The 23,108-nt window shown below is 43.6% G+C and overlaps 5 protein-coding genes across 8 annotated transcripts; 2 read left to right on the top strand and 3 right to left on the bottom strand.

Moving 5' to 3' along the window:
• The first annotated feature begins 1,044 nt into the window (after nt 1-1,044).
• Nucleotides 1,045-2,724, top strand: mrpl18 (mitochondrial ribosomal protein L18). Its single transcript, XM_080502231.1, has 4 exons — nt 1,045-1,255; nt 1,354-1,522; nt 2,113-2,347; nt 2,446-2,724. Exons 1-4 carry the CDS (start codon nt 1,174-1,176, stop codon nt 2,521-2,523), a joined length of 564 nt encoding a protein of 187 aa, XP_080358357.1. The 5' UTR covers nt 1,045-1,173; the 3' UTR covers nt 2,524-2,724.
• Nucleotides 2,725-2,925: 201 nt separating this feature from the next.
• On the bottom strand, nt 2,926-13,810 carry LOC308134477 (protein phosphatase Slingshot homolog 3). Of its 3 annotated transcripts, none has more exons than XM_080502230.1 (17): nt 13,703-13,810; nt 12,098-12,260; nt 10,830-10,867; nt 10,553-10,730; nt 9,792-9,907; nt 9,598-9,666; nt 8,439-8,504; nt 8,118-8,300; nt 7,759-7,852; nt 7,467-7,595; nt 7,176-7,222; nt 6,886-7,032; nt 5,258-5,458; nt 4,919-5,141; nt 4,717-4,815; nt 4,534-4,629; nt 2,926-4,223 (listed from the first exon to the last, which is right to left on the bottom strand). In XM_080502230.1, the coding sequence occupies exons 2-17, from the start codon at nt 12,143-12,145 to the stop codon at nt 4,086-4,088; spliced, it is 1,872 nt and encodes a 623-aa protein (XP_080358356.1). In that variant the 5' UTR covers nt 12,146-12,260; nt 13,703-13,810; the 3' UTR covers nt 2,926-4,085. The 3 variants fall into 3 exon arrangements, 2 of the variants coding, with proteins under 2 accessions (XP_080358356.1, XP_080358355.1); XM_080502229.1 differs by having other exon boundaries at nt 3,534-4,223; nt 4,916-5,141; XR_013936767.1 differs by having other exon boundaries at nt 4,188-4,223; nt 4,897-5,141.
• Nucleotides 13,811-14,580: 770 nt separating this feature from the next.
• On the top strand, nt 14,581-17,727 carry grhpra (glyoxylate reductase/hydroxypyruvate reductase a). Of its 2 annotated transcripts, none has more exons than XM_080502167.1 (9): nt 14,581-14,796; nt 15,018-15,148; nt 15,712-15,784; nt 15,884-16,000; nt 16,119-16,207; nt 16,361-16,462; nt 16,579-16,714; nt 16,805-16,935; nt 17,039-17,727. In XM_080502167.1, exons 1-9 carry the CDS (start codon nt 14,711-14,713, stop codon nt 17,158-17,160), a joined length of 987 nt encoding a protein of 328 aa, XP_080358293.1. In that variant the 5' UTR covers nt 14,581-14,710; the 3' UTR covers nt 17,161-17,727. The 2 variants fall into 2 exon arrangements, with proteins under 2 accessions (XP_080358293.1, XP_080358294.1); XM_080502168.1 differs by having other exon boundaries at nt 14,689-14,803.
• Nucleotides 17,728-17,927: 200 nt separating this feature from the next.
• LOC308134716 (zinc finger and BTB domain-containing protein 5-like) lies at nt 17,928-19,994 on the bottom strand (the record flags this gene model as incomplete). The annotated part of the gene is made up of 1 exon (XM_080502489.1): nt 17,928-19,994. The coding sequence occupies one exon, from the start codon at nt 19,992-19,994 to the stop codon at nt 17,928-17,930; it is 2,067 nt and encodes a 688-aa protein (XP_080358615.1).
• Nucleotides 19,995-21,342: 1,348 nt separating this feature from the next.
• tomm5 (translocase of outer mitochondrial membrane 5 homolog (yeast)) lies at nt 21,343-22,832 on the bottom strand. The gene is made up of 2 exons (XM_080502255.1): nt 22,632-22,832; nt 21,343-21,675 (listed from the first exon to the last, which is right to left on the bottom strand). Exons 1-2 carry the CDS (start codon nt 22,750-22,752, stop codon nt 21,641-21,643), a joined length of 156 nt encoding a protein of 51 aa, XP_080358381.1. The 5' UTR covers nt 22,753-22,832; the 3' UTR covers nt 21,343-21,640.
• Between the last annotated feature and the right edge of the window lie 276 nt (nt 22,833-23,108).

The following is a 23,108-nucleotide window of genomic DNA, read 5'->3' as shown; positions in this document are numbered from 1 at the left end:
TGGAGGTGAGTTGTAAATACCTCAATCATTTGAAGTTCTTTTGCTTTGTTCTTCATAGGTTAAAAGGCATTATGTTGCACAATATCCATTTTTATTACAGTTAACACATTTTAAACTCCTGAAACGTACAAGTTGATGTATTAAAACAATTGTTTATCATTCTCTTGTTTTACTTTTTAGCACCTTAAAGAGTTCAGTTGGTATTAGGTCATTTAAACATTACATATAGTTTTCTGTTCAATAACTTCTGTGTGCTGTTGAATGACCAACATATTTGTGATTACAATTATTTTCAGTTGAAAATACTTCTAAATTCCTTTCATTTGATCTCTCTGCTCCTTTTCCTCTCAATTTAATTGTTCGTATACAATAATGTACACATTTAGATAATAAATACAGACTTTAAACAAATGTATACTTCCGGTAAAAGCCTCACTTCCTTAAGGTGGATGAGTTGTTTGTGATTTATCTTATGATCTCTGAGGTCTTGAGTAATACATATAGACATATCAAGTGTTCTTTGCGATTTTGTAAAAAAAAAAAACAACCCTCAAACTCCTTGTTATTTAATTTCTTTATTTTACCAAAATAAAAACCCAGTTGAGACTGAAATCCATTGCAACTGAGGCCTGCAGATATTTTGTGCCCCTTGTCGATGGGATTTGCTAAAATATCTAAAATGTGTCAAATAAATAGTTTAATTTGAAATATAGTACATGACATATGTTGTTTCTCTTCTTGGGAATTTTGTGTGTTTAAAGACTGAAGATATAGCTGTCGCATGTCTAAGAAAAATGCTCTTTTCATGAGATTTGAATCTTTATTTCATTTATTTGTAAGGGAAGATGGAAAATGACAAACATGCACCATTTAGAGTAACGCTCCAACATGTTAAATCTACTAAAACAGACAGAAAAGCACCAAACACGTTGGACTCAGTTCATTAAAAGCGTACGATAGCGGAACTAGTGTACACGGAACGGAAGGCGCGGTGTCTGTTTCCGCCGGAGCTATTTCTTCAAAACCGGAAATCAATGTAATGTCAAACATGGCGCCGCCCATGTCACGGTGAAATGCTTATGGAGTTAAAGTGTACTGAGTTGTTCTAATAACAGACTATTGGAATAGTTGTGAGCAGGCTGCGGTTTGGCTTTGGGAGGTTTTGTGGAGGAAATGTCTCTGCGTGAATTCAGCCGCGGCGTGCGGCGGCTGTTTTTAGGTCAAATCCAGAGAAATGTGACCACAAAACAGACAGGTGAGCTCGGTTCACTTTTCATTTACACCCTCTTGTTTGTGGACCCCTAGCAACTCACTAACCGGCCGTTTGTGTGCTGACTGACATTTGTGTGCCAGCTCGGTGCTCGAGTCAGATCGCCTCTCAGCCGCAGCCCAGCGCGGATGGAAATGAAGACGTGAACCCGACCTTCGAGAACAGAAACCCCCGCAACCTGGAGCAGATGGCTCTGGCGGTGAAGGATCGCGGCTGGAAAACCACATGGCCCCACCAGCAGTTCTACCACAGGTCGGTGTGTCATGATCGGCCACTAAAATCACCCTGGGAAACTACTTCCAGTGTTATTACAAGCAACAGCATCATCATGCAAACCGTGGTTTGTGAGTCTGTGCATGATCAGGGAGGATCAGTTAACTCTCGCATATGAGAGGCCACGTTAGAGTTTTGCAGCCTGTGACAAACAAGAGCATCGGGCAGGAGGTATTTATGTACAGCAGATCACCACAATCAAGTAATGAGAGGAATGTTGCCTCCACCAGTTTATTTTCCTGGCACCATAGGAAAAATAGGACTTGTTTCTAAAATAGCTTGTCTAAAAGTCAAACGTTCATCAATTAAGATACATAAATACTTGCATTGCCATTAGATATTCATTATAATCCTATAAAAACAATCAGAATGGCAGTCATATTGTTTCTTAACGATGTTTTCTATACAGTCAAAGCCACTTTGTCTGCCCATGGCTGAACATTGTAGAATACTCTGTTTTTGTAAAGTTTGATGTCTTTTTGATATCCAACCATTAGAAACAGCTCTTGTTTGAACTCTTCATTCTTCAGGTGTTCTCTCTTCATTGTGTTTTTCACTCTCTTCTTCAGGCTGCTGTTTTCTCGCAGCCAGCATCACGTCACCGCCCAGGTCTTCTCCTGCACTTCTCCCGACCCCGTTCTTACTTGTTCCACCAAAGAGTGGGCGTTGAAGAAGGAGCTGGCTTCCACTAACTGCGTGGTCGCGTGTCAGGCGGTGGGCGAGGTGCTGGCTCTTCGCTGCCAGCAGGCTGGCATCACCAGGATGGTGTACCGGGCCATTCCCTGGACGTACCGCTCCGATAGCGTGAGTACACCAACGGAGGCCGTCGGACACAAAATAACGTCGGGATTTTTTTTTTTTCACCTCACTCACTCACTTGTTAATTTTTCTCTTCTCTGCAGGTTCAGGCCTTCAGGAAAGCAATGAAAGAAGGAGGAGTCATCCTCAGTGAGCCCAGGAGGAAATATATCGGGACCTGAATCTTATCTTGTTTTGTATGAGTGTCCTCAGTACCTTTCTCATTCTGTTCTTGTATAAATGATCTCATGTCCTGATAAAAAAGTTGTTCAGTCTTGCAGCCATTAACAATCTGAAAGAGTCGTCAGATAAAAGTCCTTATTGTCGCTTGAGGATGACGCGTTTGGGAACACAAGTTTTTATCCCCCCCTGGTGTTTTCATTCAATCGAGAAATAAAGTGGCAGGTTGGAGTATCAGCGTTTATTTTTCACTCAGTGTGGTTTAATGTACAGTGAGGTGAAGACAATCCAACAATGAAAAATACGTAGCTTTAGTAAGGAATCATTGTTTCAGTGTGAAGTTGGCTCAGGCAGTGAGAACAGTATGCCATGGGATTATAAAGTGTATGTGACTTTTTTTTTTTTTAAATGGTGAGCATGCAGGTTAAATGAAATAAGCTTGAGCTTGGGTTCACTGGACTTGTAAGAGAAAAAAAAATACCAGCATGAAGTAAGAATGTTTCACATCAGCGTCTAATGAGTCAGAAACTAAAATAATTTCTTCATTCTGTGACATAAATACAAAAGGACACCCTGAACAGTTCGCGATCATCAGCTGAAAAAAACAAACATGCACCCAGATCATCTATCATTAGATTTCAACCTACATTTTTTTTTTTTTTTACTTTGATCTCACTATGCAACATGTTTCTACTTGACGTGGCCCTCAAATACCAATGGTCATCAGCAATAATGTGTTGCTAGTATAACAGTACAACGGATACATGCACACTGGTACTTCACATGTGTCTCAGTCACACCGAGTGACAAAGTCCACAAGACTGATAACCTCATAGCAGAAGCAATAAAAACACCAGTCAAGAGTCGGCGCTCATTCTCAAGTTGAAGGCACACATGCAAATCTGGTGTTGGATTTAAAGAAAAAAAAAAAAGTGACAGTAGTACATAATGGTTTCATAGTTAAATATAATCATTGGCACATAGTAATACATGGTTTGGCAAATGGGTGAGTGCCATAAAACTGGCCCTGATACGATGCACAGCTTGGAAATGTACAACAATCATCTTCCTCTGACCGGTGCTGTGACACAGGACATGAGAAACTTTTCATAATGCCTAACCTCGGTTTGACAGCAGCACACAGCCTTTTATTCATCGAGCGAGGTGAAAGGGAGCCGTTATTGCATAGATATCTCTGGAGTGTTGACGGACGAGGAGAGCGAGTCCTGGACAGATGTACGGGTCAGGAAGATACATAAATTAAAGAAAAAAGAAAAGAAAAAAAGACGATGTACACTTGCAATGACTTCAGCTATCAGATATTCAGGGTTTCACTGGGACAGCAATACTGCAGGATGGTACTTATCAACGTAAATATCAGATATGAGTTTGAGCCAACATATGTAATGAAAGACCTGAAAAATATAAATTAAAATTGCAGTATCCTAGTATAAAAACCTTGGCATGTTCTCAGAGCTCTTTTCCCTGCTATTTTTTTTTTTTTTTAAATAATCTATCTTTATTGGTTTAATCCGCCACCCCCATTCGCCAACTCTTTGATCATTCAAGGTTTCTTTTGCTCGCCGTCCTGCAGGCTGCGCGGCTCAGGTGACACGTCCACACATGCGCCCTGGTGAGTGAGACCCCGTCGAGCTTGGCTACGCCTCCGCTGGTGGGGGGATCGCCTCGGACTGCCCGGCGGCTTTGAAAAGAACAGGAATAGTTTGGAAATTCATATAATTGCTTTTGCTTTCAGTCGATTTGTAGGATTCAGATTGAATATACAAACTTGTGTTTCCATTTGCCATCAATACGCCATTTTTAAAAGACTGAAAACTGTAAGAGTACAGTGAAGACTGACTGATTTCTATCATGCACTCTTCATCAAATGTTGTTAGAATTTAATACCCAGCACTCAAGTCCATTTAATGTTCAAAACTGAAGTTCTGGCAATGAAAAGCTCTTGAAATATTTCAGTTCATGTTGCTCGTGCTAACAACACGTTTATTTACCTGTTCGCGCCCTTTGTCATCGTCGTCCAGTTCACTGATGGACTGCATCAGAGAGAAGAGATTCATCCTGCCACTGCGATTCACACTCGGAGCGACCTGGAATAAAAACAAAACAAACAAATGCAAAAGCTTCAGATTCACTCTTTGAGCGCGTTTCTGCGAGAAGCCTTGAAGTCTGTTCACCTTGTCGGGTTCATTCACAGTGATGATGGGACCGGATGTTGGCGCGACCTGCTCGGTCTCCTCGCCGGTTTCCGACTTGGGGGCGAGACTGTGTAACACCTGGAAGTGTTTCAGAAGGGTTGTTGGATTAGAATGGGGGGGGGGGGGGGGGGGGGGATTAGATTATGACTACATACATACTGATGGAATTAATTACAACTACCGTGTGGTCGTCTTCTGAATCACTGTTTTCATCGGGGCACTCTTCATCTTCATCCTCCACATCAAGCCCCTCATCCTCCTCCTCTTCGTCATCCTCCTCCTCCTCCTCTTCTTCATCTTCTCCATCGTTTGGCTTTGCGTCGCTCCCGCCCACCTCTTTGTGTATCGACTTCTGTCTTTGGTCTCTTGATTTCCGCCTCCAGAGTGTGCTGTGGCGCTGCTGGCTGGATGGACGGATAAGCGGACGACACAAAGCTCAACCAGCTTGTCCAATCAGAGGTCGGTATGATGAAACCAGGGAGAGAAAAAACAACACGGAGGACACGGCACTCTGCCCGACCTTGCAGTGAGGATGCCGTTGTAGGTCTGCAGCTGCTTCATGAAGCCGTCGTTGGGACGGACGACGGCCCGGCGGTCCCTGACGAAGGCCAGAGCCACGTCCAGTGTCCAGCGCAGCTGCTTCATGGCGTAGGCGATCACCGTGGACGAGGAGCGAGACACGCCCATCTTACAGTGGACCAACACGCCCTGTCCACTCTTTCTGCAGTACAGAAAAATACTTGGTCGGAAACGCAGCAAGCATGGGACACATTTCGAGTTTTTCTCAGTTCCTTCTTTCAAGAACAAATATAAACTGGACCAGATGAATTTTGGGGGTTCGGGTGGAGCAGCTGTTTTGTTTCACGGCTCAGTTTTACAACTTCAACTGACCAAGTAACCGATATGATTAGAAAACTGCAGATAACACGATATTAGCCATACATTCGCTTTCATGTGAAGCTGGATGAAATAAAGCAGAAGTGACGCGCCTGAGACGGTTGAATGACATCCACTAAGCTTGCGGCATAAAGGATGTGTCCACACATGTCATGTGGTTCCTTCTATCAGCTCAATCTGGCAGTTGATAACGTCACGCCAGAAGACGTAAACAGTGAGAACTGTAATTTCTTTAATCCATGCGTGATGAGCGCACACTGCAGTCACCTGGTTACTGTGGCGAGATGGCTACCAGCTGAGAACTCAGTTTACAAAATGTATGAAATGTGTAGTAAATAGAAAAGAGTTGAGATGTCTGCAAGCATAAAGTTCTGAAAAGTCCCCCTTTATCAAGAAAAAGCATGAAGAGCCTCGAGATGGCAATATTCTCTCAGATAAATTAACTGCAACATCACTTCGCACAGGAACTACTGCATAATGGAGTAGAACTTGTTCATGCAAACACAGCGTTTTGTTTGAGACACTGCTGCTCTGGAGCCGAGCAAAGAATTTCATCACTTAACCAATACGAGAATTGGATCAATGCAAATGAAACTCAAAGACAAGGAACTAAATAAGTGTGTCTAGCTTGATGCTCATGACGTATTTGAAATGTATGTTTAAAAAAAATAATAAAAAAAAGTGAGTGCATCCTGGCCCGGGTCAACACAAATGACCGTTCAGAATCATGAGGCGTCACACGTTTCACCTCCTGACTGAGCTGCAGGCCACTGGAGGAGTCACAAGGACAAGAAAGATGGCAGTTTCATGGCTAACGAGTCGACAAGCCTGTAGAACATGTAAAGATATTTAGAATTTGACTTTCATACTAACCATTACTTCTGTAGGATTTTACACTTAATATATAGTACTTATTATATATACTTCAGTGTGTTAAAAAAAAACCATTACTAATATCTTGGTCTTTGAGGTGTAATGATTATGCACCGTTTACTATTTCACTCATTTGTTCAACTTTTAATTCTATTGCCCAGGATATTTGTACGTTTGTTTCTCCACACATGTACAAATGATTATGTATACAACTACATGGTTTTCCTTTGAATTGTTTCTGTTATTCACTTCTGAATCACCTTGAGTAGCATTCTATAGTTTGAAAAGTTGGTTTCCAAATCAAAACGGATTTCGACATGTGGCTCAGTGTGCTTGTGTAAAACTTTCAGGAGTCTCGATTAGACTGGAGAGTTCAACCTTGCAGTGTTGATGAAGTTGTACGTATCCGTCCAGTGCTGCAGCAGGTCCGTGGCTTCCACGTCGTACACCCGGATGTTCATGTAAGTGAAGGACTCTGGGAAAAAGTTGTCGATCTCTCTCGTCACATTCAGGATGTAGCCGATGCTAGAAAACAGACGCAAACTCGCCGTGAGTAAAACTGGCGATTCAGCAAAGCAAAATGCCTACGTCAGTGTAAAACGTGTCGCAGAGTGACGCAACGTAAAATGTGGTCGACTTGCGGAGACTTCACAGCCTGAAGCACTGACTTGTTTTTCTGCAGCTCCTCAAAGTTTGCCGCGTTCCACTCGGAGCCCTGAAAGTAGAGGGAAAAAAACCAAACCAAACAGGGGTTCAGACTGAGTGGAGGAGGAAGGCGCTCACACAACACTATCGCTCTTAACACAACATCTCCCACAAAAAGGGGAAGTTACAGCGACATGAAGACTTCCTGGCGAACGCTGACTTCAGTGAGTTTACTGACCAGCTGGAGAAAAACACTTCTCACCACGGCCGTGAAAACACTTTCTCCGGCCTGTAAAGCCACAATAGTCGCTCACCAGGTAAAGATAATCAAATATCTTGGCGGGCTTGTCCATCTGAGCCATGGTGACCATCATTTCGTTGTCGATGTACTCCTTGTAGGGCCTCACGTCAAACCCGATCCTGGCCTGAAGCGCAGTGTGCACCTACAGTAGCAAATGACATGGCAAATGTTGGGAGCTCATATTTCTGTCAGTCGTGTTCTGATGATTTCAGTGTTTCCACAAACAAACAAACAAACAAACATGGCCCCATCTTAACAGTGTGGGCATTTCGGTTCTACTTCCTCTCCTTCTCTCTCCTCCTCACCATTCTCGAGGTCAAGTTGTCCAGGTCCTCGGTTCTCATGATCTCTCTCAGGTGCTCTGTGATCAGGCGCTCATTGGAATATCGATCTGATGAGCTTTGAAGAAGACAAAGTGAAACGTCACTATTAAATCTTTAGAATTCTACAACAGCAGCACTGCAACGACATAAACCAATATATTTATATGACGTCGGAAGCTCCATTAACTGGAAACTCAACTCAGAAGGTGATATTGTAGCTCGTCATTCACTACTGCGGTGGGATAATTTCAGCAGCAATCTTAAGCTCGACATTAACAACCATCTGAACGTCTTTTAAAAATAGGTTTCAGCGGCACCGCTTTGGCGAAGTGACGCTTCACCTCTGCCCGTCGATGTCTCTGCGCACAGACTGCAGGTCGTCCATGACCTCCCACTCATTCAGGCAGAAGCGGTCGGACTCGATGTGCTGGTGGTAGTGCTGAACCCACTCCAGACCCGAGCCGGGGATGACGGCGCCCTCGACCGCACGCTCGCAGCACCCGTGCAGCGCCTGCAGCACCGACCTGACGTCAGTGAAGGCGACAGAAAAGAACGTCACCCTGACGGAAACTGCAAACTTCAGAAAAGTGCCGACAGAGGTGAAGACGGCATCACATTGAAGAGATCCAGTGGCATAGAGTGATTTACTGGATGCTACTCACCACAGCGTCTGCATCGACACTGGTTTAAAGATTCGGGTCTCCTCCGCTGAGGTGACGCTGAAACCGCTGCAAAAAAACATTTTAATAAACTCTCAGAAATAGGTCTGATGAGGACAGAAAGAAAAAAAAAAAAAAAAAAAAGGAAATGATACCGATAACATGCGCCACAGGGAAACATCTCAGTCTGACAGAGAAGTTATTCAGTGTGGTTTCGCCGATAGTTCTTGTGAATAACGTGGAGAACTAAATGTGAATACACGGAGGGCGATATGAGCGCAGTGTGAAGTGTGATCCAGTCTGGTGAGGGCGAACATGCTGGCGTGACAAGCCAGACGATCACAGAATCCTGTTTGACGCTCAGCGTGCGGCAGCAAATTAGTTCAAGCCCAGCAGGGCACTCGCAGGGTGTCGGCACCACGCTACACTGTTCGAATAGAAAATCAAAATCCAACCGTGTCGACAGTCGCATGACTAATTATATTCATGACACCTGGATTTATTTTGAGTTGGTTGCAATAAAATAGGTAGGAAGGTCCATATTCCAAAGAGAACGTCAACTTTAAGGTGTGTGTGTTTGACGGAACTGAGAACATCATGTTAAAAAACATATGACCTGCTGAGGAATCTTGTCTGTGATTAAACACTGAGGACGTCCTTCAGTCCACTATAATAACTCCAACATGGGAAAAAGCTCTATTTTTCTGGTTTCCGATTGTTTAAAAAAATTTTTTTTTGATGGTCTTGATGTTATGGTTATAAGAATGCGAACTAAATCCTGTCAGCAGCAAGATGTGAGGGTGAACAAAATCAAAACCGTTTGAAAATGGTCCTACTTTTAAACTACAGACTCAAACTACTAAAGTTTTCAAGATTTCATTTCTTGGAAACTTTTGCACACTCAGAAAAAGATTTCACTTATATTTCTTAAACAAAACACACACATGACCTACATGCTTGTGTAAGAATCTGGGTTGTAATTGATGAAGAATGATTCAGTTCCACAAATAAGAGCATTACTCATTCACATCATCACTGGCCGCAGTCCCAGACATGGGACTGCACCGTCTGTGCAGCAGCCTCGCAGGCTCCTCGCTCGTGTTTTTACACTCTAAATTCAATCACGTAACAACACAAAAAGAATGAAAAAGGTCGTCCTCACCCATCTCCGTCCAGATATACTTGAGTGTCGCTCCATATTGGCAGGACCAGGCCGATGGTGCACTGATCGCTGTGACAAGGGGAGGAGGACACACGGAGACAATGAAGGAGCGTTCTCTTGTCAAAGGCCGAAGGTGGAAATCGAACCCGGGGGGAGTCTCTGTGGAACTCTACACCGCCATCTTGGTTACACACCTGTCTGAGCTGGGGAAATCCATGCCCAGCAGGATGCTCTCCTGCTTGTTGTTCAGTGTGGAGACGACGATCAGATACCGGACCCGAACCGAGCTGACCGATTCCAGCTGCACGGCCTGCACCGATGGGGGGGGGGCAGAGGAAGAGGGCAGTGAGCGGACCGAGGGAGTGGGACACTGACATGACACTTGTAAGACCAAGTTTCAAAATAAAAAGGAAAGAAAGAGAGAAATGCTCTGAATGTGCATCACTCATTTGTTATCCGAGCATCTCTCAAATGTGCGTTTTATACGTGTTGCACCAGCCATATTTAATTGTCTCAATGAGTCCAACACCTCGCTGCACGGTAGCGTAGTGGTGAGTATTCAGGCATTACAGAGACTAAATCCCGCTCTACGTGCATTGGTGTTTTGCCACAATCAAAAAAGTTTGCATTTAATTGGTAACTTTAAATTGCTCATGTAAGTGTGCGCGAGTGCCTGATTGGCGGTATTTGTCACTACACCTTTACATATAGCTGGGATTGGCGACACCATCCTGCACGTTGGATCAAGCGGGAGGGAAGATTGATGACTAAAAACAAAACACTTCAACTCTCAGAATAGCTCCGTCTCATCTCTTTGTCCCAAATTCCTCCAAATTTGTAACTGTGTCAATGCGAAAGGATTGTTTCAACTAATGTAGCATCAAGCAGGAATATTCTAGGAAGCTCTTTGAAATTGGCTGGAGATAGTAGTATTATTTTGGACATGAGACCTTACCAGCTTTATAGTGTCCTCTGGTCTGAGCTGTTCCACCATGGCGTGGACGTGTCCGTGTCGCACGTCTGACACATGCTTCACTGGCGACACGGCCGTGGGAGACGTCTCTTCGTGAAGGCCCACGTTCTCGCCTTCTTCCAGCAGGAGAACGGCGCCCTTCACGAGGGCGAAGCTCTCCCTGGAAAACAGTCGGGGTTAGTGACGTTGCACCGGCCTCATCATGCGACCCGCTTCTTCGTCGGAGTGAATTAAATGAAGATCCAATGTCTGTATGCACCTTTTCTGGAGGATCCCTCTTCTCTGGAAGCTTTCATCCTTTCAAAGTAAAATAAATCATAGGAATGTCACGTCACATAGAGAAAAGAAAAACAGGCAGACTGTGTGGGTGACTGTGTGTGAAATTCAGATTTTAGAGAAATCGTACTGCCTTATCTCCTCCTTTTCATGATTATAGTTGAATGTTACCTTTGTAAACCTCAAGGCTTCCTCACAGGCCGCACACTACCCTGCTGCTGCCTTTTGCTTTAAAGTATTACTAGTAATACATCATCTGAAAGAAAACCCTGTTTTCCAAGTGTGCACGCAAACAGCAGTGAAACGCTTTCCCTAATTCCTCTGGTGAAATGTGGTCCAACACAGATAAGGTGCAGTGGTGATGAGGCAGACACAAACAGTGACATGTATGAAGAGGGAAATGGAAGCTGCTGCGGGCTCAACACTAACAGATAAACAATAAATGCGTCCGAAGAAATGAAAAAAGGCAATAAAGGAGAAATTGAATACATGGCAAAGGATAAATAAAGAAAGAAGTAGCAGGATATCAAGGCTTTACAGAGAAAGAAACTCGAGACAGTAACATTACCTGTTACGCAACTGACAAGTCCAGACAGAGTGAAGGCAAAAAAAAAAAAACAACAACCAGAAATTAAAGAGGAGAAGTGGGACGGAGCCAGGAAAGGAACAATGAGGGTTTGAAGAGGAGGAAGAAAAAGGGAGAACACAAGTTAAGATATCAGCGTATGCAAAGTATGCAAAAGAAAAAAGAAAGACTTAGACCTGCAAGTTGGGTGTGTATGGTTAAGTAGGCAATGATAATAACCAAAATAAGTCTTTTACATAACATTTCCATGATAGAGCGACAGAAGAAGGGCAGATAAGAAAAAAAGCGGCTGATGTTACTGTGAATATATGACACATTTAACAGACAATGTGAGTCACTTACTGATTGTGCTGTAATGAATGTAAATGAGAGCTAATTTGACATCGGTGGCCCGGTATCGGCTGCATATTTGCACCACGAGCTGATCGGCGCGTTCACATTCCCAGGCAACAAGTGCAAAACAAAACTACCTCATTGTCACTCAAGCAAATGTGCCGATGGTAACCACAAATGGACATGTTCAGAAGCTGCTGTTCTTGGGACAGCACTAACAAACGGTTAAAAAAAAAAACCCACTCTGAATCATTCCTCCGAAAAGGCAAAACGGAAATAAATGATAAGTATACAAAAGGACAGCGTGTGGGTGCAGGACAGTGTCAACTCACTGGAGCAGTGGTGATGGATGGGATTCTATGCAGCGTTAACCGAGCCATTGCACTGCACAGGTCTGCGCTCACTCAGCCTGCTACCTCTGGCAGGTTCAGACAGGATTTGCAGGTTTCTCTGCCAAACGTGTGTGGTAGGTGTGGCGAATGCTGGTACCTTTCTCTGCAAATGACACGTGGACAGTTGGCTTAAATCACTGGCAATGAATACTACTATTTAAATATTTACTTATTGATATTGTTTGTGCCACATTCTTTCTTCTTTCTTTCTTTTTTTTCTTTTACTTGAGTTTTGTTGTCATTAGTCCTGTAAGGCAAGATGAGTTCATGCATTTGTGAACTCATGTGGATCATGTGGCCATAGAGCCTGTTTCCACACAAGACATGTACCCATGGAACATTTCTATGGTTTTCTCTGGTCAAATCCATTGCTCAAGTAGCATAAAGTAGACGCTTAAAGTTAATTATACATCGTGTAACAAACAACTGAAACAAGTGGTTTGACAAGTTTTTAAAAGGTCAAAGATCAGCTTTATAGGTCAAATGAAATCCACATTTTAGACAATTCTTTGTTGATCAGTCAATAGAGTCACGTTTGTCATTTTATTTTTTACACTCATAAATGTAGGTAATCCCCTTGCTGTCATAGCTTAGAGTAGCCATTAAAAGTTATTATGTAAGAATTCACAACTATTTACTGAAAAAGAGACAAGTTCCTACACGTATCCGCTCAACAGAGGTATTGTGAATTCCAGCTATTTGGGAATGAACACAACATTCCTTCAGCACTGTTGCCCAATCCCAGTAGACAGGGATCCCCTGCCCTCGACATCACCTGATTTAGATAATTAAGTCATCATCAGGCTTCTTGCAGAGCTTGAGGATGAGCCATTCATTTGGATCGGGGGTGTTTAAACCGGGAGACATAAAAAGCATGCAGCACTGAGTAAAATTTGTGCAGTGCTGAGTGTGTACACATAATGATGCCTGTTTTAAATGTCTCCCTGCTTCATCTTACTTCATTCAAATGGAAGAGCTGCAGGGGTCTGATGACAACTCGTTGATTTCACTCAGTTGGAGCAGATCACACCAAATAAATGACCAAATCAAAATAGTACATTTCATTTTATATCAAAAACATGAACTGAGCCAAGTATCAGGATGGATATAACTTGACATATAGAATAGAATACAATAAATGGAGGTTCCCGTGAAGACAGCACAGCTCTGCAGCAGCTTAATGTGTGTAAAGTGAAAGCATCAGACATTCGTGAGATATGTCCAGAGATTGTTTTCTTGGTATTTCCAGAGATTGTTTTCTTCGTCTGCTGACCATCACTGTGACCTGGACTGTGTGGGAACGACATGACAGACACAGAATGCTGCTCTGGTGTTATGGACAATCCAGACAGAATGCTGAATATTGATTCACGAGCTATTAATAGACATCGATTCGTTGCTGCAACAAACCACAAAGAACCAGCTAGCAACAGTGAGTTGCCTGTTACGTCCAGTCCAGGCTCACAGCTGTCGATAATCATTGCTGCTCCGCGACAACACGACATGAACGCACGTAAACACAGCGAGCAAAACCAGTTTCCTCACCTTTTTCGAGCTCGGTCGACTCTCCGACTTCCTTTCGCCTTGCCTACTTTCTTGTTCCGCAAGCGGAGCTCCTTATTATCCCGCCCTCTGTGGCTTTCGTGGGTGAGGACTTTTACCATTTACAGCTCAGCTGCTGCTCCTCCGGAGCCTTCACTCACTCCCGAGCCGAGTGAAGCCGAGTGACGCCGAGCGGAGCCGAACGTGAAGCCGGAGGTTTCAATTACGTCATATGTATGAAAAGTTTCAAGTACGTCGTCGTAAAAAGTAAAAACAACACATTAGTGACAAGTTACACGTTACACACACAATAAAAATGTAATTAAATAAATCTGGAAAGAAAACTGAATTTATTGGTAAAGGATCGATGAAAACGTGGACTATTGGAAAATAATCACGGAGAAATATAAACTACATAATCTTAATAGATTTTATTATTACAAATCTCAATTTTCATGTTCAGGAATGTAAATTAACAAAGGCAAAACCGCTCTATAGTGTTTACAAGAGTTACATCGTTTCTATTGAAAACTCCTCACATACGAACCATCTTTAATATTTGTACACGGTTTTGTTCCTTTTTAAATTATTATTTATTTACAATATGTTTTGGACTACAACTTTATTTAATAGTATGTAAATGTACACAGTATTATATCTGTTGTTTGTTCAATAATAAGCAGAATATTGCATCTCCAGCACAATGCGGTGAGATCAGAACCCAAATATAAAGTAGTTTAGAAAACCGCTGAAAAAAAAAATATATATATATACATACACACCTATATATACCTATATATATACATATATGTATATATAAGAACCAGCGTCTGCGCATGCGCAGTGGAGTGGGCCGGAGTACTTCCTAGTTGAAGGAGCGTGTGTGAAGTGTACCGTAGTCTTTTACTGTGAAGGTGAACAGTTTGTAGCTGCAGGACTGAGAGAACATCGACCACCGTCCGTGCTGTCAGTCACGCGGGGGTCTGGGCTTCTTCTTCGCGGTCGGAGGGGATGCAGATAGTCGGCAGACTGATGAAGGTTTTCCTGACAAGGCGCATCCCGCAGGAGGGAATGAAGATCCTGTCTGCGACTGGAGTGTATGAAGTAGCCTACAACATTTCCATCTCCACCACAGATCTCGTTGTGTTGGGTTCATGTTACGTGTTTTTAGGTTGCCCAACTGTTAATACGAAGCTCTTGAGAAGTTGCTTGAAGTCACACGCAGCCAGGGTTGCTGCTCAAACTACTATAAATATTATATTGTTTTGATTGACTGCTGTTTCATGCATTAACCTCTGTTCTGTCTGCATGGGTCCAGGTGTGAAGTGTCTCAGTGGGACTCGGACGAGCCAGCGCCCAGGGCGGAGCTGCTCAAGGGGGTCCAGGGAGCTCATGGCCTCCTGTGTTTACTGTCTGATAAGATCGATGCTGAGGTCCTGGATGCTGCAGGTACTCTGCAGGATGCCACAGGGCTCATGTTTTATGTTGGTGCAAAAACCAACGCAAGTCTCTGATGGATTCTCGTTATTGTTTGGGCACACACACACACATATGGCTAAAATGTACGGTCGATTTCTATTTATGGTTGCAGGTGTGTAAAAATACTACATTCCGTATGGATCTGTATAAATAATTAATGATTAAACCACAGTACAGCGCCATAACAATAAATAGCCTTTAATATATATCACCCCTGTGATGTATTTCAGTTTCACTGGAAGAAATGTGATTGTTCGAAAGACATGATTTAAAAAAACAAACATTTCTCAGAACAATATCAATATAACGTGGGCAGAAAAACGGCATGTGCAGTTGCTCTGCCACACAGTTAAAAGACAAATAAAATAAATAGGCACATTCAATATGTTTGCATTGATATGTATAAGTATATGCAAATAATTTGCTATCTCGACGGTGGTAAGGGATGATTGTGAGGCAGCTCATAGTTACAGTTGCATGTAGAAATTCTGGCATCTTGATAGTCTGATCATCTGATTGGTTTTCCATTTCAGGTCCAAATTTGAAAGTAATCAGCACCTTGTCTGTGGGATATGACCACTTGGCTATGGATGAGATCAAAAAACGGTGAGGCCGCACCTTTTTTTTTTTTTTTAAACTCACCATCCACTACCAGGGAAACGTGTTGCGCACCTTCTCATGCATATTGCCGCTTCTTCTCAACAGTGGCATACGTGTCGGCTACACTCCAGGCGTCCTGACCGACGCCACGGCAGAACTGGCCGTGGCTCTGCTGCTGTCCACCGCTCGCAGGCTGCCAGAAGGAGTGGAGGAGGTCAAAAAGTCTGTTTAACCTGCGTTACACATTTACAGTAAAGTTCTGTAACTTTGTAACTAAAAATGCAAGTAACTGCCTCAGTCGAGGTCCGCAGTGGTAATACTTTGTTGTGCTTGTCTCCAGTGGTGGCTGGAGCACGTGGAAGCCTCTGTGGCTGTGTGGCTACGGTCTGTCCGGCAGCACCGTGGGCATCGTTGGGTTGGGACACATAGGTTGAGTTTACGGTTACTTCATTTGTTTTAGCCAAATGGCTTTATTAGCATCAGATATGTTAATGTTGCTATATCCTGCAGTCGGACACAATATGATTTTTTTCTCCACGGGAAATCTCACTTGTGGTTAAACAGCCAGATGTTTGTGTTCAGGTATGGCCATAGCGCAGAGGCTCAAGCCGTTTGGAGTGAAGAGAGTGCTTTACTCGGGGAGGACAGCCAAGGCCTACGCTGCTGAGGTCAATGGAGAGTTTGGTAAGAAGACCTTTTTTTTTTTAAAGTGCATTATAATGAATAAAATAAATGAAGTTTGTATTTCTTCCCTTGTCCAATGTGCCCTTTCCTCTCAATTTTTTTTTTTTTTTAAACAGTCCCCCTGGACACGCTGCTGTCTGAGAGTGACTTCATAATGGTGTCCTGCTCCCTGACACCAGGAACCCAGGGCCTATGTGACAAAGCTTTCTTCAGCAAGATGAAAAAGACAGCGGTCTTTGTCAACATCAGCAGGTCGCCCTTCTAAAATCAGCCCAGATGTTCACTGGCAAACTGTTGAGAATAAATAAACGGCCTCTAAATTGGAAGGATTGTTTGTTTTAGGGGAGCTGTGGTGAACCAGGAGGACCTGTACGAGGCTTTGAAGAGCGGACAGATCGCTGCAGCCGGATTGGACGTCACAACGCCCGAGCCGCTTCCAACGGACCACCCGCTTCTGACTCTGAAAAACTGCGGTGAGTCAAGACGCTATGACACGGGCAGAGATATTCCCTTTTAAAAGGATAGCAGACGACGTGTTTTTGAAATATATTGTCTGTCTCCTCTTTTCTCACGCAGTGGTGATACCACACCTCGGCAGTGCCACCTACTCCACAAGAGGAGTCATGGCAGCTTTGGCAGCTCAAAACCTTGTGAATGGTTTACAAGGCACAGACATGCCCAATGAACTCACAGTCTGAGGAACATGGTTTAGTCCGAGTGAAGTGAATAATAATATCCACTCAACTTAGTCATGTGCAGTTAGATATTTCAGTCTGTCGGTGGCTAGATAAATTAGTTTCATACAATATTATAGTTAATATTTCATTATATTTTGATTCCAGAGTGGAGCTTTGACATTTCATGGATTTGGGTTTTTTCGAAGAGATCTGTGTCCGGCCAACGCGTGGTGAGAGGCAGGGTACATCCTGAACATCACTGTCCATCACAAGACTAACACACAGAGTGGCCTTTGAGATAAACATGCTTCAACTTTGGATTATTTTTATTCTCAGAGAATTTGAATACATAAGCAGTGGTTCCTCAGCTCTTATTCTAAATGTGCCACGCAGATTAACGTTAAACCTCAGAGTGCACTTTATCTGCATGACGCTCCATGTCTCTGCTTTTAAAAAACAAACAAACTGATCACTCCCATGTTTGTGATAAACAGATGGTTTTCAGCCATATGAGCAAAGTGTCATCGGATTGTACAACAGTATTTGCAGCTGATGTTCTACAGATGCTGGAAATGAATTCATATTGAATAAAATACTAAACTCGTTATTTGTGTGTCAACATTTTTTTTCCCTACCTATTTTATTAAGATAAATAAAAAAAATAACAGCATGGTTGAAAGCAAAAAAACCTAAAGAATACAAAAGAAAACAATCTTTGAATGCAAACATTATTCCATCAACAATTCATCATGTCCTGTTTAATAAATAAGGACTTCGGGTGAAAAATGTCAATTTGAGTCTTTAACTAGGTCGCTTGATAAAAGCAGTGTGTCCGAGAAGGCCTGATCATCTTTCCAGTTCAAACAGGTGTTCTTTGAGTGCTTGTACAGATGGGAGGACTGACTGAAGCGCTTGCCACAGTTGGGACAGGGATAGGGCTTTTCGCCCGTGTGGACGCGGATGTGCTTTTTACAGTCGGTCAAGTTCATGAAGGTCTTGCAGCAGATCTTGCAGGCATATTTCTTCTCTCCCTCCACCAGCAACACATGATCCTCAGCAGCTGCTTTCTTGCATTTGGACAAAACGTCCTCTGAAGCTCTGGTCAGGGGCGGCCGGGTGGCCTCTCCGACGGATCCAGAGGAGGGATCCGTGCTGGTTTCTGATCCGGGTGGGACTTTGGGGGCGATTCGACGGAACGTCGTCGTCCCGGAGCTTTTACCAGCCCTGGGGGGAGAGACGAGGGAGGCTTCTAAAGTTAGGCCCGGTGCAATGCCACTCAAAAAGCCTGACAAAGGGTTCTGGGCTGGCTGGAGGATGATGGTGTCACTAAAATTGGGACTTTGTTCCGGTAGGAGCTGCTGCAAAGGGACAGACGCAACTGGAAAAACGAGAGATGAGGAATCGGAGGACTGTGCGGAGGTTTTTGCTTCCTCCGCTTTTTGACTCCGTTCGCCTGGACCCGTGGACGCCGCGTGAGCATCGCTGGCGGCCGCGGCAGCTGTCGCAGCGGCTGTTAGGCTCGCGAGACTGTCCTCATCCTCCAACCCCCCCATGACACTTTCACCGCTGGGATTGAGGAAGCAGGTGAAGGCCAGCTCTGAGAGGCTCTCCAGACCCTCACCGTCCACCGAGTCCTCGCCGAGATCTCCAGGCCCGTCGTGTGCGTCAGTTTGGAGACCTGTGCATAGCTGGGTCTGTAGCGAACGAACGTCACCCCCCACTGAGCTCATCGTGGTCATTTTCTCATTACTCAGAGTTCCATCCAAGTTGTCTGTGCAGTCCTGCAGAGGCAACGGCGGTGAACTTTTGGTTAATGTGTCTAGATCTGAGGAATATAAGCTGGTGTTTTCAGTTTTCACCTCAATCAGGGGCATCTGTGGCTCCTTGATCTCTTCCTCTGCCACCTTTATTTTGACCACAAAGCCGCCGTCTGTATTATTAGTCCTCTCCCACACACTTGCGCCTCCTATGCTGCTGTCTGATTGACTGGGCAGCTGCATTTCTTCCGACTCTCCCTTTTCTGCTTCATCTTTCACCTCGTTTGTGTCAACATCCTGGTTTCCCCACAGCCTGTCTATTGACATCAGGCAGTCTGGGGACAACAAATCTCCTTCCTCCGTGCCGACGATGCTCCTTGTCACGGTCGGCGAACACTCTTTGTAGTTTTCTCCCGGCATCCTGCTGGTTCTCTTCCTGTCGCCTAACATGTCTTCTTGTGACTTTCTCTTGCGCTGTCGAGACGTTGCAGCGGGCTGCCCGTCGTCGATTATTCTCACGTCGCTTTCTTCATCCCCGCCCGACTGACTCACCTCCACCCCCACCTCCTCCTTATCCAGGTCCACTATCATGATGGATGAGACCTGCTGCTGGGAGGCGGATGCAGCCTGAGAGGATGTACTTTGCTGCTGTTGTTGCACTGACCTCCAGCCTTTAGGCGGTGCAGCAGGAAAGTTTTTCCTGGACAGGTGAAGCTTGCAGGCCTTCACCACAGTATTAAGGTGCAGGTGCGACGCTGCCAGTAGCACATCCATCACATTGGAGGCCCCCAGAGAAAGGGTGGAGGTGTAGATCATGTCGAGCAGGGTGGAGAACGCCTCTGGGGTTACCACCCCTGGATCAAGGGTCAGCACACTGGGACCTCCATCTCTGCCTCCGTCCGCCCCCGACCCTTCCATCTCCATCTCATCGCTGGAGTTGAGCAAAGCCCTGAAATGGGAGCTGCAGGCAGCAAGGATGGAGCGGTGAGCCTGGAAGGTCTGTCCTCCCACCACCACCACACAGTCACACAGCTGAGCGTGGAGACGCTGGTGATTGAGCTGCTGGAAAATATGCTGGAAATGACCGGGGAAGTCCATCACAGCCAGCAACGTGTCATGCAATCCCTAAGAGTCCTTTTGGCGCATCGGTGGTGCCAAACGTCAAACAATAGGATGGGAGCGGGAAGATGCAACGTCATGAGCATCGCTGCAAAACGCATCTCTGCATCCTCATCTCTGCAGCTGAAGTCGAACATAAAGCAAACGGCAAACTATAGATAAGCACGCGGTTATATTTTGTCACTAAATGCTCACAAATACGCCCGGTCTGGCATCCATTGTCGGCGCGTCCATCAGCAGCGACCAGCAGACGCACACAACACTGCACCCTGGCGGTGAGATGGAGGAAGTGCAGACTCATGTTTATTCAGCTTTCACATGTTGGATATTATTGTGCGCATTTTATAAAACTACAACGAAAACGTCCTTAAAAATATAATTTTACTCTCCTATGTAGTGTGTCTAGACATGTGTATCTTAAATAAATATATTATGAAAGATGTATTTTCCCCATATTTAATATAAACGAAAATATATTTTTTGACAGATTGCAAAGAATTAAGCTTTTTAGGTCAGAGATAAAGCTCAGGTTGAGCAGGGTTCAGGTTGCGATGGTCTAGACATGGGCCTCGAACAGATCCAACAGTTTATAAATGACAATGGATGGGATTACATTGGAGAAGGGTTGGAGAAAATTCCCAAATTAAAAATCATTTTTACTTATGTGAGCAAAAATATAACCTTTACAACAATCCAAATACCAAATATTTGTATACTTAAATTGATTAGAACTTTGTAAATTCAAATATTGCATACATTGTACACATATTGGATTAGACATTGAGAAATTAATTTTCATCTCCATGTATCATGCATCTTCTGCCCTGCTTAGTTTGTACTGTTAACAGTACAAAGGTTCAAAAAATACAGTAAGACAGCCCGGTCCCCAAACACTTCCTCCAGCTCCACTCACAGATATGAAGTAAGGAGTTGAACGCTGCAGAATCCTTCTCTATATGAATGAAACTGGTTTGCTCTGTCAAGCTCACCCCCCAGCCAGCTAGTTTTTAATGAATTGGTAATTTAAACATTTTCAAAAACTAAGCTCTTTTTCATGTTTCCACAGTTCTAGTTTATTAAATATAAAGCAGGGTAGAATAAGACAACTTTTATTCGGCTATGAGCTGATCAGCTTGTTGAGGGGCAAAACATATAAAAATACCAGCTCCCTTTCATATGGTTGATCTGCTGTATGTGATATTCCTCCATGTTGTTTAGTTTCCCCTTCCACTACACTTGAACCTACATACACAACCCATCACCAGGTGTGCAGAAAGGATGCTTACTAAAGTTTCTGAGTTGAAAAGCATAAACACGTGCAAACCAACAAAATCAATAATGTACTTTAATGTGTGACATAGGTGACAGACACACTGAAAACACAAGCTGTGCATTTAACAAAGACTTTAAATAAAACAAATTTAAAGTTAACAACATGGAACAAAACTAAAGGAAAAAAAAACAAACAAAACGCTTGTGTGTCCGGTGCAGTGATGGAAAAACACTGGTCACGTCCCACAGTGATGCTGTAATGGCCCCGGCTGTCTTGCTTGTGGAGATCCATGAAGTCCCTGATGCAGGAAACTCTTGAGTGGATGGAGGAAAGAAGAAACCAGCTGCTCTGTTCATATGCTGTCAAGCTTCTTCAACACGTAGGGAGCTGAAAAACACAGACGTGAAGAGGATCAACAGCACAGCCTGTCACAACACACTGCTGCCGCATGTGGGAACATGGAGAAGTTTGCATTCGTCTTTACAGGGCAAGATTGCAGTTAACAGTTTGCTTACCACCATACATCTGCAATAAACAATTTTAACACAACAAAACACAAATGTTTTGAATAAATTTTATATACATTACTAATATGAGCAAAACTAGTAAGGGATTGGTCGTGTTGGCACTCATTCCTAACAGCAACGAAAACCCAATTTTAATCCAAGGGATTGTAATTTTTTTTTATTATGAATGGGTTTCTCTTTCGACATCCCAGTGAATTTTATGATGAATTATATTTATTGCAGTGCCTAAACTGACATTTGGTCTGTTTCTGCATTCAGGGTCCCAGAAGAAAGTTGGACAGGCTTCAGATCGTTAAAGACACTAGAAAGACACATCCAACTAACAAAACGATGCATAATGTAATAATAATCCTGCATAACAAGTAATGCCTCGCACTTGATGCATATTAATTACAGACTTGTATTGAGTGATGAAGTGTTTCCCCCCCGTTATTAAACGGTCCATATAACATACTGATCGATTTTGGCTAACTTGTGGTAAATGTTCACATAATCTCCACTGACACTGCAAAACTATCTATTACATGATCAGTATTACATGTAATGCTCCCTGTGGATAAATCTTTTTTTTAACCTGTGCGTAAAGCTTTCTTTTTAATTAATTTATATTAAATCCTCACAATGATCTGTATTTATGTACAATTAGGGTATTTGTATGAAATCGTAAGCGAAACAGCAACGAGCCGGGAATAAATTCCACAAGTAGTCAGATTATTATGTATGTATGGCAGGATTACTTCACGCAAAACGCAAACAAACCGATGTACCGACGAGAACCTGAGAAACGTGTGAAAGTGGAGCGTCAATGTCACTCACTGGCTCTGAGAAGAGCGACGTAGATGAGGAAGTTCCGCAGAGACGACATCACATCTTGGCGCATCTTCTTCTTCATCTCCTCTGGGTCCATTTTGGGACCGAGTCCTTCCAGTTTGAACATTTTGACTGGGTTTTTCTTGTTTTTTTTGCTCAAAAGCGAGTCTCGTTGTAGCCTTTCAGGGGCGTCGTCACGTGGGATGAAGCACTTTAACCCGGAAGTACGCAACAACGCGTGGTGACGGCGAGCGCAGAGGGACATACCGCACGAAGGCGCAAAAAAAAAAAAAAAAAAAGACAATTTAAATGAATACGTCCACCGTTTTCTTGTCCTGTCCTTGTCATAGTGTGATGGGACTATTTGACCTGGACAATTTGACGCATACTTTTTAATTTGTTCTTTTGTGTGCAATATACATATATCTTTCATTTATTCTGTCTAATAATGATATATTTGTTGGTATATTCCCAATTACTACC

Source organism: Blennius ocellaris (assembly GCF_963422515.1).
Source record: "Blennius ocellaris genome assembly, chromosome: 9".
In the NCBI taxonomy this organism is placed as follows: Eukaryota; Metazoa; Chordata; class Actinopteri; order Blenniiformes; family Blenniidae; genus Blennius; species Blennius ocellaris.
This window is presented reverse-complemented; position numbering and strand designations above follow the sequence as displayed.

What these genes read in the sequence shown, in the direction of transcription:
- mrpl18 (XM_080502231.1), top strand. Translation starts at nt 1,174, where the DNA reads ATGTCTCTGCGTGAATTCAGCCGCGGCGTGCGGCGGCTGTTTTTAGGT. An exon ending in TGTGACCACAAAACAGACAG is followed by an intron (nt 1,256 to 1,353) that starts GTGAGCTCGGTT and finishes TTTGTGTGCCAG; the next exon opens with CTCGGTGCTCGAGTCAGATC. An exon ending in CACCAGCAGTTCTACCACAG is followed by an intron (nt 1,523 to 2,112) that starts GTCGGTGTGTCA and finishes TCTCTTCTTCAG; the next exon opens with GCTGCTGTTTTCTCGCAGCC.
- LOC308134477 (XM_080502229.1), bottom strand. Translation starts at nt 12,145, where the DNA reads ATGGCTCGGTTAACGCTGCATAGAATCCCATCCATCACCACTGCTCCA. An exon ending in CAGAAGACGACCACACGGTA is followed by an intron (nt 4,816 to 4,915) that starts GTTGTAATTAAT and finishes AAACACTTCCAG; the next exon opens with GTGTTACACAGTCTCGCCCC. An exon ending in ATGACAAAGGGCGCGAACAG is followed by an intron (nt 4,224 to 4,533) that starts GTAAATAAACGT and finishes TTCTTTTCAAAG; the next exon opens with CCGCCGGGCAGTCCGAGGCG.
- grhpra (XM_080502167.1), top strand. Translation starts at nt 14,711, where the DNA reads ATGCAGATAGTCGGCAGACTGATGAAGGTTTTCCTGACAAGGCGCATC. An exon ending in TGAGGTCAATGGAGAGTTTG is followed by an intron (nt 16,463 to 16,578) that starts GTAAGAAGACCT and finishes TTTTTTAAACAG; the next exon opens with TCCCCCTGGACACGCTGCTG. An exon ending in GTCTTTGTCAACATCAGCAG is followed by an intron (nt 16,715 to 16,804) that starts GTCGCCCTTCTA and finishes TGTTTGTTTTAG; the next exon opens with GGGAGCTGTGGTGAACCAGG.
- tomm5 (XM_080502255.1), bottom strand. Translation starts at nt 22,752, where the DNA reads ATGTTCAAACTGGAAGGACTCGGTCCCAAAATGGACCCAGAGGAGATG. An exon ending in CGTCGCTCTTCTCAGAGCCA is followed by an intron (nt 21,676 to 22,631) that starts GTGAGTGACATT and finishes TGTGTTTTTCAG; the next exon opens with CTCCCTACGTGTTGAAGAAG.